At 35.4% G+C, this 14,483-nt stretch overlaps 1 protein-coding gene across 1 annotated transcript; it reads right to left on the bottom strand.

Annotated features, from left to right (window-relative positions):
• Window positions 1–4,887: 4,887 nt before the first annotated feature.
• On the bottom strand, window positions 4,888–14,237 carry LOC114516619 (U2 small nuclear ribonucleoprotein A'-like). Its single transcript, XM_028536149.1, has 9 exons — window positions 13,993–14,237; window positions 12,905–12,945; window positions 12,285–12,391; window positions 11,070–11,148; window positions 10,753–10,799; window positions 6,875–6,977; window positions 6,576–6,658; window positions 5,654–5,735; window positions 4,888–5,222 (listed from the first exon to the last, which is right to left on the bottom strand). Exons 1-9 carry the CDS (start codon window positions 14,069–14,071, stop codon window positions 5,112–5,114), a joined length of 732 nt encoding a protein of 243 aa, XP_028391950.1. The 5' UTR covers window positions 14,072–14,237; the 3' UTR covers window positions 4,888–5,111.
• Between the last annotated feature and the right edge of the window lie 246 nt (window positions 14,238–14,483).

Here is a 14,483-nt window from a genome sequence, read left to right as displayed (position 1 = left end):
GGAATGTGCATTTGTCAATACATATCTTTCAATACATACGCCAGCCTGGAATGTGCATTTAGCTTAAAAGTTGCTAAACTCAGAACGTCATAAGTTCATATATAGCTATGTCTAGCGACCTAGAAATTCTAGGCGCAGCGTATGGAAAGGCCGATGTCACTGCAAAAGTAAGGGAATATCAGAAAGGACCAGCACTTTCGGTTATAGCAAAAAACAGTGTATTTGGGGATACCTGGCGCGGACACGACAAGAGCCTGGTCGTGGTTTACAAGTACGGTGATAAGGCAGCAGAAGTAAAGGTGGTAAAAGAAGGCAAAACTTTAGAAATTAACGGTCCACAAGTCAATTCACGAACAACTACTGAATCTTCACAACTAAATATCCTTGGTGCCGTTTACGGTCTCTGCGATGTCACCGTGAATGCTCGAGGACTCATAAGCAATAACGTACTCGACCAACCAGTTTCTAATGATTTATGGGGGCAGGGTTGGAGGCGTCGCAAAAAAACCTTAGTCGTTGTTTATGAATACAGATCTAATGTCATGGTCGAGATCGCTGTTCAAGGTGAGAGAATAAATATTAGTGAGCTTAAGCAAGTGACGTTTTTAACATCACAAACGGCATGAGTAACGCCAAAAGACTGGGTCAAGAATTGTGATTGGTGAAAAATAAAAACTTTACTTCCGGTCAACGTACGTGTTGTCAAAAACGTCACTTGCTTAAGCTCACTATTATTGCATCACCCCCTCTTACCATACTTGGTGCTGCGTATGGAGTGAAAAACGTCACCGATAAGGCTCAAGAGTTGGTGAAAAATTGTTCACTGAACGTCCAAGCGGATGATTCTACATTTGGTGACGGGTGGCGTAAGAATCGTAAAAGTTTAGTGGTCGTTTATCAGTACGGCGGAGAGACGCCATCAGTCGCTGTTGTACAGGAGGGCAAAAAAATGGTAATACGTTATTCTCGGAAGGGAGATTATCATGGTCCAAGGGATCCGGGTGAGCTCGCAATCCTGGGTGCAGTTTACGGGTTAGGGGATGTTACAACTGAAGTTCGACGCAAAATTAAAGATAAAAGTACACTTGATATAAACGCCAACAATGATACATTTCGTGACAGATGGCGCGGTAAGAAAAAAAGTTTTGTCGTGGTCTATCAATATGGCGGAAATGCACCAAAGATATCTATCGTAAAAGAAGACGCAAATATCCACATTGCAATTGCTAGTTCAAGCCAAACGTCCAGTCTATAGTCAGTCCGCACGACAACATACACTGATTGTCAATTGATAATTACATTACATGACAAGTACATTGATTTAGATTTGGTACGGGTAAAATTGAGATTATTGAAATTTACATATGATCGGAATTCCATCCGTACGTATTTTCATCCGTAGCAAATCCAAAATCGTCCGTAGTGTAAAGGCTTGTTTTAATTCGTGATAATTCTGCATTATTGACATATGTAAATCATCGTAATTCGTTATTTAATCAATATGCTAAGCCCCCCACCGCCACATACATGGTTCGCATATTTTTACTGGAAAAATTAAACTTGTAATGTATTAACTAAATTGACCATGATTTTGCTAGTAGAATATGATTGAACACATTAGAATGCACAGCCACGGGTTATATGTAAATCACCGTTACAGGCAAGCGTGATCAAGCTTTTCCAGGAGAAAAACATTGTATTATCCAGATATCATAAGCTAAAAACACAAATGCATGTGTATTCCGTGTACACTGCATTTGAAAGAGAAAGTAGTGTCTAGTGACCACAACTCTTGCATGCCAAATTAATCCGATATCACCTAGTATATGTAAACTCGAGCTCACACAAATATATCCTTCAAATATATGTATTCGAAATTAAATAAAATGACGCGTGACTCCAGCATTAGCTGCAATCAAAAAGCTGAAAAGCGCCGTTCTATTCGGTATGAAAGTTTTCTTTCGCTGTATGTCTGTCTTTATTTCATGCCGTCAAGTGATGTATCAAATTCCAAATCTCAAATCCGCTGTATATATAACAGTTGAGGTAACCTCGTCTGATTGTTGCAGTGGTTGGAAATTAATAAGGTATAATTGGTATTTCAAATCTCCAGAACAATCACCCTCCATAGATAATACCCTCTCAAATCCACTCTGCGGTTTAAATTTGGAGTTGCAACACAGGTAATAATATAGGCAAAAATGTTCTCCGTGTTTACTATACTCACCCTTGACGGGCATATTCAAACCTAAGAATGTAAATTTGTCCCTTTCCCTCACCAGCTCACTCGTTAAGAGTGCCTTATATACCGGGTGGCGCAAAAAAATGTTCCTCCTCTTTGACTTAATTTAATTTAAAAACTAAAAAAGATATCATTCTCAAGTAAAGTCTATTGAGTGGAGTGGTGTTTAACTTAAATTTTAATGTAAGCCTTGTACATTTCTATGCAATATTAGCTAAGATATAGGCGTTTAAACTCAAGGTAGCGTTTCTGGGAGAAGCAAAAAATGTTTTAAAATAGAATGAAAACATCACGCAACATGCAGTAAGAACAAATATTGATAGCTTCGTCTGGCAAATCCTCACTGTTTTTATGCTTGGAGATGGAGTATTATTCCAATGATTTTGCCATCGACGTAAAACTTCTCTTGCATTGTTAGTCCTCACATATTCCAAAAAAATCCAAACTCGTTGCCGTATCGTTAAACGAGGCATGTTTATAACAAAGCGGGCAAGCTCCTTTGCTTTCGTTCCCTTGTGCATTGCAACTCCTTGTTCGAACGATGAACAGTATTATTTTAACATCAAATACACTTACAAGATACTTCGAATACCTTAATCTAAGAATCTTTAAACATGCAAAGACAACATACATGAAAAAAAAAACGCTTTAAAAAACGCCTATCGTGGAAGTTGAAAATAACTTAGTTGAGTCGCGATATTTAGTCATGTTATTCGCTTCGTCAAAAAATGCACCTCTATTTTAAACGGCTCGATCTCGACTAATATTGTGCAGAATTGCTCAAGACATATATCAAAATTTAAGTTAGACATTACAGCGTTTAACAAACTTTATTTGAATAAGATATCTGTATTAGTTTTTTAATTACGATAAGTCTAAGAGGGGGAACATTTTTTTGCGCCACCCCGTATATATATATATATATATATATATATATATATATATATATATATATATATATATATATATATATATATATATATATATACATATATATATATATATATATATATATATATATATATATATATATATATATATATATATATATATATATATATATATCTTGGACGAAAATGATTGGGTAAAAGACTTTTAGACAATGCACGATTGGAAATTATTCGTAGGGGTATTTAATTTACTCATGCATAATATATGTCAATTTAATACTTATCGTAAAAGTTATTTTGTTACATTTTTATACTCTGATAAAGATGATAGATTCTAAATGTTAGAATTGTTAATGTCGGGTAATAATTCTTTATAAAATTAGCTTATATAGAATCAGGGTTATATTTAGGATTAGAGATAATCCTAATAAATTTATCGCGCGTGTCGTTTTAATGTCAATTAAGGTGTCTCCCTACAGTTTCTCGAAAATTTTAATGCACATTTTAAACAAGGATATTCAGCATCTAAACGTTTGACTAGAAGACTAAAATTTTATACATCTTTCTGGCAACATACCTAGAGCCGAAATCTATTCAGAACTTGTGCTTGGCAGTCGTTGCTATAGCAACAGAGACGTTTCAAAATGGCCGCTAAAAAGCATTTAATCGAGTTTATATCGCAAACGAGTTCGGTAAACCCCAATTTTTTTTTCATCATAATTTCACACCCTAGATGCTTTATCGATAGTAAAGTTTTAAAAAAATTCTGTCTAGTGCGTTTTTTTCTATTGCAAAAAACGTTATTTTAGCCCTTTAAAAAAATCGCACTAGACAGAATTTTTTTAAAACTTTACTATCGATAAACCATACATGGAGTAAAATTATGATGAAAAAAAAATTGGGGGTCACCGAACTCGTTTGCGATATAAACTCGATTAAATGCTTTTTAGCGGCCATTTTGAAACGTCTCTGTTGCTATAGCAACGACTGCCAAGCGCACGTTCTGAATAGATTTCTGCTTTAGGTATGTTGCCAGAAAGTTACATAAAATTTTAGTCTTCTAGTCAAACGTTTAGATGCTGAATATCCCCGTTTGAAATGTGCACCTAAAAATTTCGAGAAACTGTAGGGAGCCACCTTAAACCAGTTAGTAAATGATCATGATACATGCAGCTACCGTTCCGAAATTTCAGTACTATTTGGCATGTATACGACGTACACGAACAGCTGGGAAAAGGCCTTTAGATACCAAAAGGGTCGTTAACGACCCTGCTGGGATTTATATGGGTTTTACTTTACATTCTGGGACAAAAAAGGATAGAATGGCTTGCCAAGAATTTCAAAAACCGCAAAGAATTAATTTGGTATCTAAAGAGTAAGCCTGCATGAGTTTGAATGTTTTATTACAGTTTTATCAATTAAGATGGTACTCACGATGATAAGCTTGGATAGTTGGTTGAGATGATTCCAGAAATGGTGTATTATGACATATACATGCAGACATTTATTGTAGTTTTATTCTTGAGACTGAAAAGTTCACCTATTTACATGGATCAATATGAAAAAAAGTCGTTTACGACAATTGCACAAAATTTGGCCAGGTTTAAGAAATCGAAACTGTCATATACATTCCATAACGTTATATATACTCTTGTATGTACTTATATATTTGAAAATACAACATATAAAGGCAAATGAACTAGACATGGCGGCGAAAAGACTGCATGGCAAAAAGTGATAAAATACTACTTTATATAAACAACTTGGGTTACTATATATTTATAAAAAGAGATCTTTAGCGAATGTTCATACGATACATATTATGATATAGAATGTAGCAATGTAGTTCCCAAATCTTAGTTTTGACCAACTCCAATGGCGAATAGTTAGTGAACAGAGCACAAGCAGTGTATGTCAGTTGATATATACAATGCATCACGCGAAGTATTATTATTCCTTTAGTCCAGGGCCATTCTAGTTTAACTTTTGTCCACCGCCATGGCTTCTTGCGTTTCTGGTACGTGGCCAGTTTTTAACATCATTTCTAGTTTTTGCACTTCTTCCAGGGATTTAGCATTAGCGATGGCAGCCTAGGAAGAAAAAGATTATTTTTTCAACCTATATTTCAACAATTGTGCGGGGATTATATATAGATATATATGGCATCAAAAACGGATTTCATAACATTTGGCATGCAAAAATACTTCGGAATCATTCTAGTCTTATTGACTCTATAAACTTAGCCGAGTGACTAAATGAGTTTACTGTTTCCCTGTTTGCCTATACCGCGTAAGAACAGATGTTGCAGAATCACAAAAGTAATTAACGGGAATTGTTTTCCTATATATATTTGACCTGCCGTACGTCTTGTTTTATAAGTTGAGTCGAGTGCTACCGAACATGCCAGTAGTTGTACAATGATATAAATACAAAACCTTGCTATCTGTCGCAAAAATTGCTATCAGTTTGAGCGTGGTTGTAAAGTATTGGATTTTATACTAGAATGTTAAGAATTGCAAACCTTGATTGCAGCAATGTTGTTCCGTTGTGGATTTTTCGGCGGTGGGGCTGGAGGATTAACAAGAGGCGCCCCAGGAACAAATCTTAAACGGAACAGTACAATAAGGAAGATTATAGAATACGGACTAAACATGCTTGCCTATTTCATGCGATATATTTTACAGGTAAAAGGTTTTTCTCGCAGAAAATCTCAGCGCCGTTATCCACTGGACACTGGACAGTAATTTTTAAGACCGATTAAAAATTAGCGGTATCTTCATCGATTGTGAGATGAATATTATACGCAGTTTCATTGTGCAGTAACATTCTTACAACGGTTAAAAAAATCATACGGTGGATAGCGTTATATTCTAGCTATATAGAGCTACACATATCCATGCAGGTTTTTAAAACCGATAACTTCCATCAAAGCATGTGTATTCTTTCCTCTCTCTATACGTCCACTATCTGCTTCCTTCATCGATGCATCTTTGTTTCGGCTGTTTGCTTTTAGTGCATGTCGCTAATCAATGCGCTATCTCATGCACATGCATGCACGTGTTGCTCCGTGTTGTTAGCAATGTATAATATACACTTAATGTATGCTCCCGAGGGAAATAGTGAGTTTTGTTTTCCCAAGAATCTGAATGTTTCCCGAGACGAAGTCGAGGGAAACATTGAGACTCGAGGGAAAACAAAACTCACTATTTCCCGAGGTGTAGCGAACATTAAGTGTTTTGTTATATAGGAACAAAAACATGCATGTTACATGCACGACAATTTCATTTCAAAAAACTTTGTTATGACAATATGCGGGCAACAATTTTTCACTTGTTTTCCTGGCGGGAAACATTGCATTTATTTAAAGTCATGTGTCAAGCATCATGTAAAGTCAAGCATCGCATGACTGCTGTTAAATTGCGCTAAAGTAGAGTACGACATACTTATTGGTTTTGCTTTTCATTGCACCATTCACGAGTTTTTCTCCTTTTTTCCCACTAAACATCCTCGCGGCGGCTTCGCGTTCCTGAGGGAGGCAAAGAAAAGATGACAGCTAGGATCACACGAAGTTTCCAATGTATTAACGTATCCAATCTATTTTACAATGTATGCCATTTCTTTGGAAATTAAAATATGTCGCCATAAATAGTGAGAAATTTCTCACACTCGATAAGAACATCAGAATTTTACAGTTGGACGCCATAAGAAGTATATATTGTGTGTGAACATTTGCACATCTTACCCGTTGTTTTATTCTTTGAAAGTCCAGGACTCTAAGTTGAGGCAAACTATGGATGACGTACAATCTGTAGTTTGGTTTATTTAGTATAGGATTACGCATCAAACTGAAAATATCAAAATATTGTTATGTAAATGTACGTATGGTGCTTATACTGTATATACAAAATCATATATAGTGTATATAACAGAGATCGAAAACCTAGATCGATTTTAGATCAGTCCAAATAAGACGTCAACAACAACATTAAATAATGCAAAAATGGCGATAAAGGTCACTTTTGTATATTTGCGGGAACGTTATTTTGAGGTCCATCATATGCATTATATACGATATAAAAGGCTAAAATTTCCCTCAAAACTAATAGTGCCCAAGCTCGCGGTCATTTTCTTCCTAGCTAAGAAACTTAGATTCACCCGAAAGTAAAAAAAATTGGTTGGTTGACAAACAGATATACTGTCTTTGTCCACTGAGGCCTGTTTTATGTATTTGGAACAGTATTGCACATTGTAGCTGCGTGCGGGGTGAAGCACAATATTCCCTGTAATCCCGATGACTATTTAACTGTATGATGTATTTTACAGTACAAAAAAACTTGTGCTATGTTATGTAAATAGATCTATACTATCATATTTGTAGCTGCCAATACATTATATATCTACATTACTCACAAGTATCATAAGTATAATTGCTTATCAAAAATCGTCCACTATTGTCTGTTTAATCCGTATAGGAATCTTCAGGTGGTAGACAAAATAACGATATGATTTTGATGAGGAGAACGTTCCCGCAAAGAAAATTTTGTTATTTTTTTGCCACCTGAAGATTCCTACACGCGGATGAAACAGACTGAAGTGGACGATTTTATTTTTAGGTAAGCAATACTTTTATATATGCTCTATCTACATGCACTCTCAAGTATTTAAACGCAGTTTATATATATAAACATATATATACATTATACATGTACATAAATTCAAATAAACATTTACGTTTCCAATACTGACGAACATCTAACTGTTGGATAGGAAACGGTTCCATTGACAAATATTCAAGTTTTTTATAACTTTCATTCCTTCTGTGCGTAAAATCTTGTTTTTCCAGTAAAAAATCAAGCAGTTAAATGTCGAGTTCATGGAGATTACAGTTATACTCCAGAAACCCGCAATGTTTGCATTGTTAAACGCGTTTCTTTTCTCAGAATTGTTCGCCAGCGCGATATAAACACACAATGGAATAGAGAGCACGGCAAAACAGGCAACAACCAGCAGACAACTCGATACATTTTTCAAAGAGAGTCTTTTCTTTCGGTCGGTTGAAAGTCTGTTGCTTTTACGGCATTTCCTTACGACGACTAACAACTTAAAGTTGAAAAATATCATCGGGAGAAATATAGCAGCGAACGTAACTGGAGCAACAACTTGTTGGGGAATTACAAAGTCCTCTATAGACATCAACACCAGGGAAAGTTCGACGGTAATTAGTACCGCAAGAAGGGTTAATAGTTTTCTCTTTGTCACCGAGACTTGGTGAAAAATAGGATGCGATGTCGCCAAATATCTTTCAAAGTTCATTACTAACATCGCCAGTAACGAAAAACCAAGAAAAACTGTTGAAGAGTCCAATGAGATTCGCACCCATTTTGGGTATGCACTGAACTTTCCAGTGAACGACAACAACGCGACGGTTGCCATCAATGCATGACTAATAAAAGCAGCAAGGAGATCGAAGCACGACAACACCATGACCATGAAATGATATAATTTCTTTCGTAGTTGTGCGCATCTCCAGAAACTAAGAATGACCAGGAAATTCAACCCGGTCCCACAGAAGAGGTAAAGGATATTCACAGCAAATAGGAGTTTGATGTTCAGGAAATAATAATCGAGGCCCATCGATTTATTGTGGAGAACGAAAAAATTGTGTGTTTAAAGAGAGACAACAGGTGAAAGAATGGAACAGTCGTCTAAACTGTCATCTAGAATGGACAGCAGGTGATACTAGTGATGGAGGGACAACCTACAAAAGAGAGCCGATGCAACTAAATACCGGTGTGAATTCGAGATAATTCTTTTGCCACGAGAACGTACATCCATATTTTCTCGCAACCATTCAATGTTAGATTTATACTATATGTGTAGATACGATGTTAATAAGAAAATTAGCGAGAACGCAATTCCATCAAATTTCATTAGCACTTTATTCATAAAACGTTGAAGAGACCATAATTTGCATATAAACATAATTTCTTTGAAAGACTCTTTCCTACGGTCCAGTCACGTGTGAAAGAGTTATACGCACAAGTCACAACGTGCCTCGGACGTAGCTCTCGTGCATTCTTGCTTGTAAAATGCTTTAGCCTATACATGAGAAAGCGGCATGTATGTAGAAGGCCTGAGCTACACATGCAATGTTTCAAAATTTTTACAGTATACACAATACACTTGCCTAAGCATCTGCATGTCTCGGCGGTTTTGTTTGAAGATACGATGTCCTGAGAGGGTTAGCGGGGATTAATGAAATGAAATTTGTTAAAAGCACATTTGTCTAGGGAAAACAGACCTGTGAACGATTGTCCGCGCACGTTTGCAACGGTGTGAAAAATATTGATATCGTATAGGCTACTAGACTGAGTTATGTTACTTCAGTAGCTACATTTAAAATCTTCACCAGCCCAATAGTCATGCAGCTGTTTCTCGTTATTGTTAATCAACACAATCTATTCTTATCTACCCCATAGCTGACTCTGTTTCGTTTCTTGAAATGCGTACTGCATTGCACGCACAACAACGCACAACGTATTTGTACTTCTTCCTTTAGGTTTCTATCGAAAACAGATTTCTGCATGAACTAAGGACATCCTTAATCACCTGTCAACTGAATGATTTGGTCTCAGGCCAGTCTTTTAATGTAAGTATACACGGCACACAAGACTACCTTAAGTGCTAAAGTGCTAAATGTGCCATCCCATCAAATTTGGAGCAGTTTAAAAGTTGCGAAAAAAGAGTCGTTCCTTCATGGCATAAGTTACATAGCCCATGCATGACTACTGAGGACAAACTGAAGCTTTTCGGAGTGTGTATAGTTTTCATTCACAACATATACATGCATGGTATATAGAATTTCTCCAAACTTGTTGAAGAAAAAGTTAAGTAAGATGTACACTACAGTAATAATTTCTACAATAAACAATATTCACTGGTAATTTTCATAAGTTGAGACTGAATCAGGCCGTCATAAAAGAAGTAAAACAATTTTCCAAACGGAAAACCTGAAATTGACCAGTCGAAGCTCCTCGGCTCGAGCATAGTGATAGTGATTATGAAACTTGTATGACTTTGTATTTAAAAGCGCTAAAATAATACGTTTCGTATATCAACAGCTAGTTGAATTAGGCTCGTCATTCAACAAAGCGGCCGTTGCACGAGAAAATGCACAGTGATATGCGCAGTGGTAACCAAATGCACTGTATATTGCATTTTAGATTTGCCAAAAGCTGTGGGCATGCATGAGAACGCGCCCATAAGGACGTTTGTCTACTAGTATATGGGAGGTCAGCGAGGAAAGTTTAGTGATGAAGGCAACAAAATAACTAACACCAAACAACTGAGCCATGAATAGAAATTTAAGGTACTGTGTGGTATTATCATACAATACTTTCTTATCTAAAGTGAATAAGTGATGGTTCTTTTCTTTGATATTTATCATTATGGACAATGGAGAGTGGACTATACTATGGAGAATGGACATTATGGACTATACTAAAAACATTCTGTAAAATACATTGTCAATCATCAGAGGCAAATAAAAAATATCTGTATACTATATATAACTTTTGTTGAAGCTAGGCCAGTATATAGTACTAGTAAGATTGACCCTACCTCAAATATCTCAATGATTTGACACTTTTTAATGTTTCCAAATCACTCTATATAGAAAAAAAGGAGTAAAATGAATTTATTTCTTTGTTTCTGTATTCAAATGATGTAACAGATATAATAAAATCTTTGACCACCCTACTATACTTTAAACAAATCCTTTTGTAAAGGTTTTAGGTAAAAAAAAAGTATTGTAAATCATGTACTGCAGTGCATTATACTAAATTTCAAGTATGGATGATTTCTGCAATCAACAATGAAAGAAGGAAAATCTGCTCATCTGCCAAAGTACTTCTAAACATGTTTAGCATGTCACATACCAAATCTTGCATACTGTTGTTGGTCAAGACCAGAGTTTCCAAATTTGGTAAACATGTTTCTAATCCTTCACCAATTCGACTATAACAAAAATACAAAGTAAACAAAACAAGACCTTCATACACAATGTTATGATTTGTTGAGTCAGATTTTTTTACATAAAATGAAGACTTTTAAATAGAGAGAACTTTGTAGATTGGTATTTGTCTTTTGGCTTGAAAATAAAAACCCTGAAATTCCTGTTTAGTTGTCTAGCTATGCATTGGGAACTCATGTTTTCCACAGCTAGAAGTACTTTTTTCTTTGCATATCTGGAATTGAGTATTGACTAAGTTGAAGCACCATTACCTTGTAAACATATAATTTGAATATATGACATTATCACTCTGGAAATTGTTATATTGATGAAAATGTGCCTTGCATTAATCAAGTGATTTTTGTTCGATAACAACAAAAAAAATGCTAAAACAATGGCAGATTGAAGATTTAGGGCCTGTTTTCACAGCAAAAATATTAAGACTACCAGTATTCAAAATATAATGCATTTCAAACGTCTATTGTTCCAAGCAGTGATTTGGTGAATAAATTATCTATGAACAATGGAATTAAGGAATTTTTCTGGGTGACGCCATCGATAGCTTACCTCAATTTGGTCCATCCACACTTGCAGTAAAAATATATATGCATAAAATCATTAGATCTCATTCAAAACACTTAAAGTAACCTAATTTACATGGGTACATGTATTTTTAGGTTTAACTTTTTCATAGACAGGTATTAATCAAATCAAGATTAACAAGCAATAATGACCCTGTAGCTACATTTTTTTTACTATTATACATAAGAGGATTTTTCAATTGACTATTCAATTGAAAGATCTCAGAATGGAAAAATAGCTTCTGGGTCATTTTCATAAGCCTTGTTGAAATGTATGAAATAATACGAAGATATTTATACCAGGAAAGAATGATGCTGTGTAATTTGCATTTTGGAGAAATGAAACATTAATAGAAGAGATTCAGTTAAATGTGATCTGGGAGAACGCATAATTTTGTGTTACCCATCAGTATATTAAGGATGTATAAATATCTTTATTTGCAAAAATAATATCCATGCAATGTACAGTGTAAAAGAGGAGTTGTTTATATAACATCTGATGGCAACAATAATAGATAACATCACTAATAGATAACAGATTTTTCATCATGAATACTCACCAAACTCTGTTGTTATTCAGCAAGAGACATTTCAATCTCTTTAATAAGGGAAATCCTTCAAGTTTCTTGATATCATTATCTGAGAAATTGATTGTGTCAAATTGGTCCTAAAAACACAATAGCAGTGAATTGAAAACCCTTTATTACTGACAATATTTGCCACTAATATCTCCAGTTTTCCCAACCTTTTTACCTTTGACATGTTGAGAAAGGGTCCCCTTCCCATTTCTCAACATGTATATAAAAAGTAGCAAACATATTGGATTAATGCTATCCTAGAATATTCTCACACTGCTAAAATCAATTAAATATTGTTCAGTCATGCCATTTATGGGCCATATTCTATATATTTATCAATTTCAATTTTACCTACGGTACCTAAACTTTGTATTTCTCAACTTATCTTTAAAATATTATTATATTGATTTATAGGACCTTTCAGATAAAGTTAATTAATTAAGAGAAAAATGTTGTTGACCCAGCTAAGCAAGTTGGCCTGCTTTGCAAAGTGACCTGTTTGCTTATTATTGTGTTGCTTATTATTTTAACATTTCTATTGCATGGGAAGGAAATGTTCTCATCGTGCTGGGTTGTAGCTTGCTAAGTCAACTGTAGCTTACCAAAGTTGCTCCAAGGTTTTCAATGACTGGAATCTTGTAACCTATATATACAAAAATGACTGATAGTGATGGATCATGGTGGATTAATAAACTATGACTGTACTTTTCTTGAAGCACTTTTTGACACAAAGTTGCAAGAATTGATATCACTTATTACTCGTGCTCTAGGAGGGCACGAGTCTAGGTTTCGTCGTGTGTCGGTCGCGTTTTGGACCTCGATGACCCAGAATGCATTGCGCACTTGACCCAGTAATGTATGACGAAATGTAATTATTCGACAATACAAGCCACTTTTACAAACAACACGGCAAAATATATTGCACAGAAGACATTACTACGGTGCAACATTTAACGCATATTCCTTGGTGCGATGTATATTTTTAAATTCCTATATGAAAGCAAGATATATGATCGATGTTTTCGCAGTTTTAGACCTACAAATGCTTATAAATCACACTTATTAATACCTAAATGTTTGAACCGTCGACTGACATTACGAACAATGCGAATCAATACTATTACAACTAGATTTTTGAAAGCTTTCGTCGGAACTAAAACACTGCAGTCTGCAGTCAATATGGATATAATAGAAGCATTGAAACAGTAATATGTCACGCCGTGCAGATTGTTTATAGGCTACCTATAATCGGCATTTGTGAATTGTGATAATAATGTAAATGTATTATTTTATACTTGTGTGATACATTTTTGTCGTGTAAGTCCTCCCAGGCCAGGGTAACCATAAAGCCTTAACTTACGCTATAGGTTCCCACAACACGCCATGATTGTGTCCCTCAAGTAATGCTATTAAGTCCCTAGAACACAATCCCTAGAGCACGAGTGTACGCCTAAGCCGGCGTCTTGTTCGTAGTTTGAATTGACAACTTTATATATAAGTATTGTTTTATAGTGGACTGTTGATTGATCTCGTGGATTTGAACTATCCGAACATTTAATTCATTCCCATTTCCTAATTACCTAAATTTGAAGCAGTTTCCCAACAGCGAACGAAATTATCACAATTGTTTGCAGTACTGTTAGTTCCAGGGCAAAAAAGGCATGAATCAAACTATAAACGAAGTAAATACCTCGAAGATCAAGTTCTCTGTCTTTGAGTGCATTTGTAAACTGTGCTGACTGCAAAATCAGATCAGCTGTAAGCTTCATTATATCTTTGAGCGATTTTCAGCTTATGTATTCTCCTCACTTCTAGCAAACTGCGGTTAAGTAAAATCCGTTTTAAAGATCACCAGCAACTTTTATTTTCTTTACTCTTGCTAAAATTTTCGTTCCAAAACGTTCTACATATAACACACATGTCAGAGGCAAAATCTCTTGTCTCCGTTCTGCGCATGCTTGATGGCTTTTGCTTTGGACCAGTGAGCGAAATCGCGGGCTCCAATTGAATCTCGCGCTTTTTCCACTATATTCCATTATATAGCTCAGTGGCTTTTTCCTTATAAAAGTCAAATATGAATATCAAACAGAAGACTGGTTCTGGCTTCTGATTGGCTAATTTCCTCAGCTCGCTTAACACTGATCTTTATGTATTACTGGAGTGATTGTCCTAAAACTGTGT

The sequence above is a fragment of the Dendronephthya gigantea genome, unplaced genomic scaffold, assembly GCF_004324835.1.
Source record: "Dendronephthya gigantea isolate DGI-Jeju-01 unplaced genomic scaffold, DenGig_1.0 000000F, whole genome shotgun sequence".
Lineage (NCBI taxonomy): Eukaryota > Metazoa > Cnidaria > Anthozoa > Malacalcyonacea > Nephtheidae > Dendronephthya > Dendronephthya gigantea.
The sequence above is the reverse complement of the archived record's forward strand: the minus strand, read 5'-3'. Positions and strand labels throughout refer to the sequence as shown.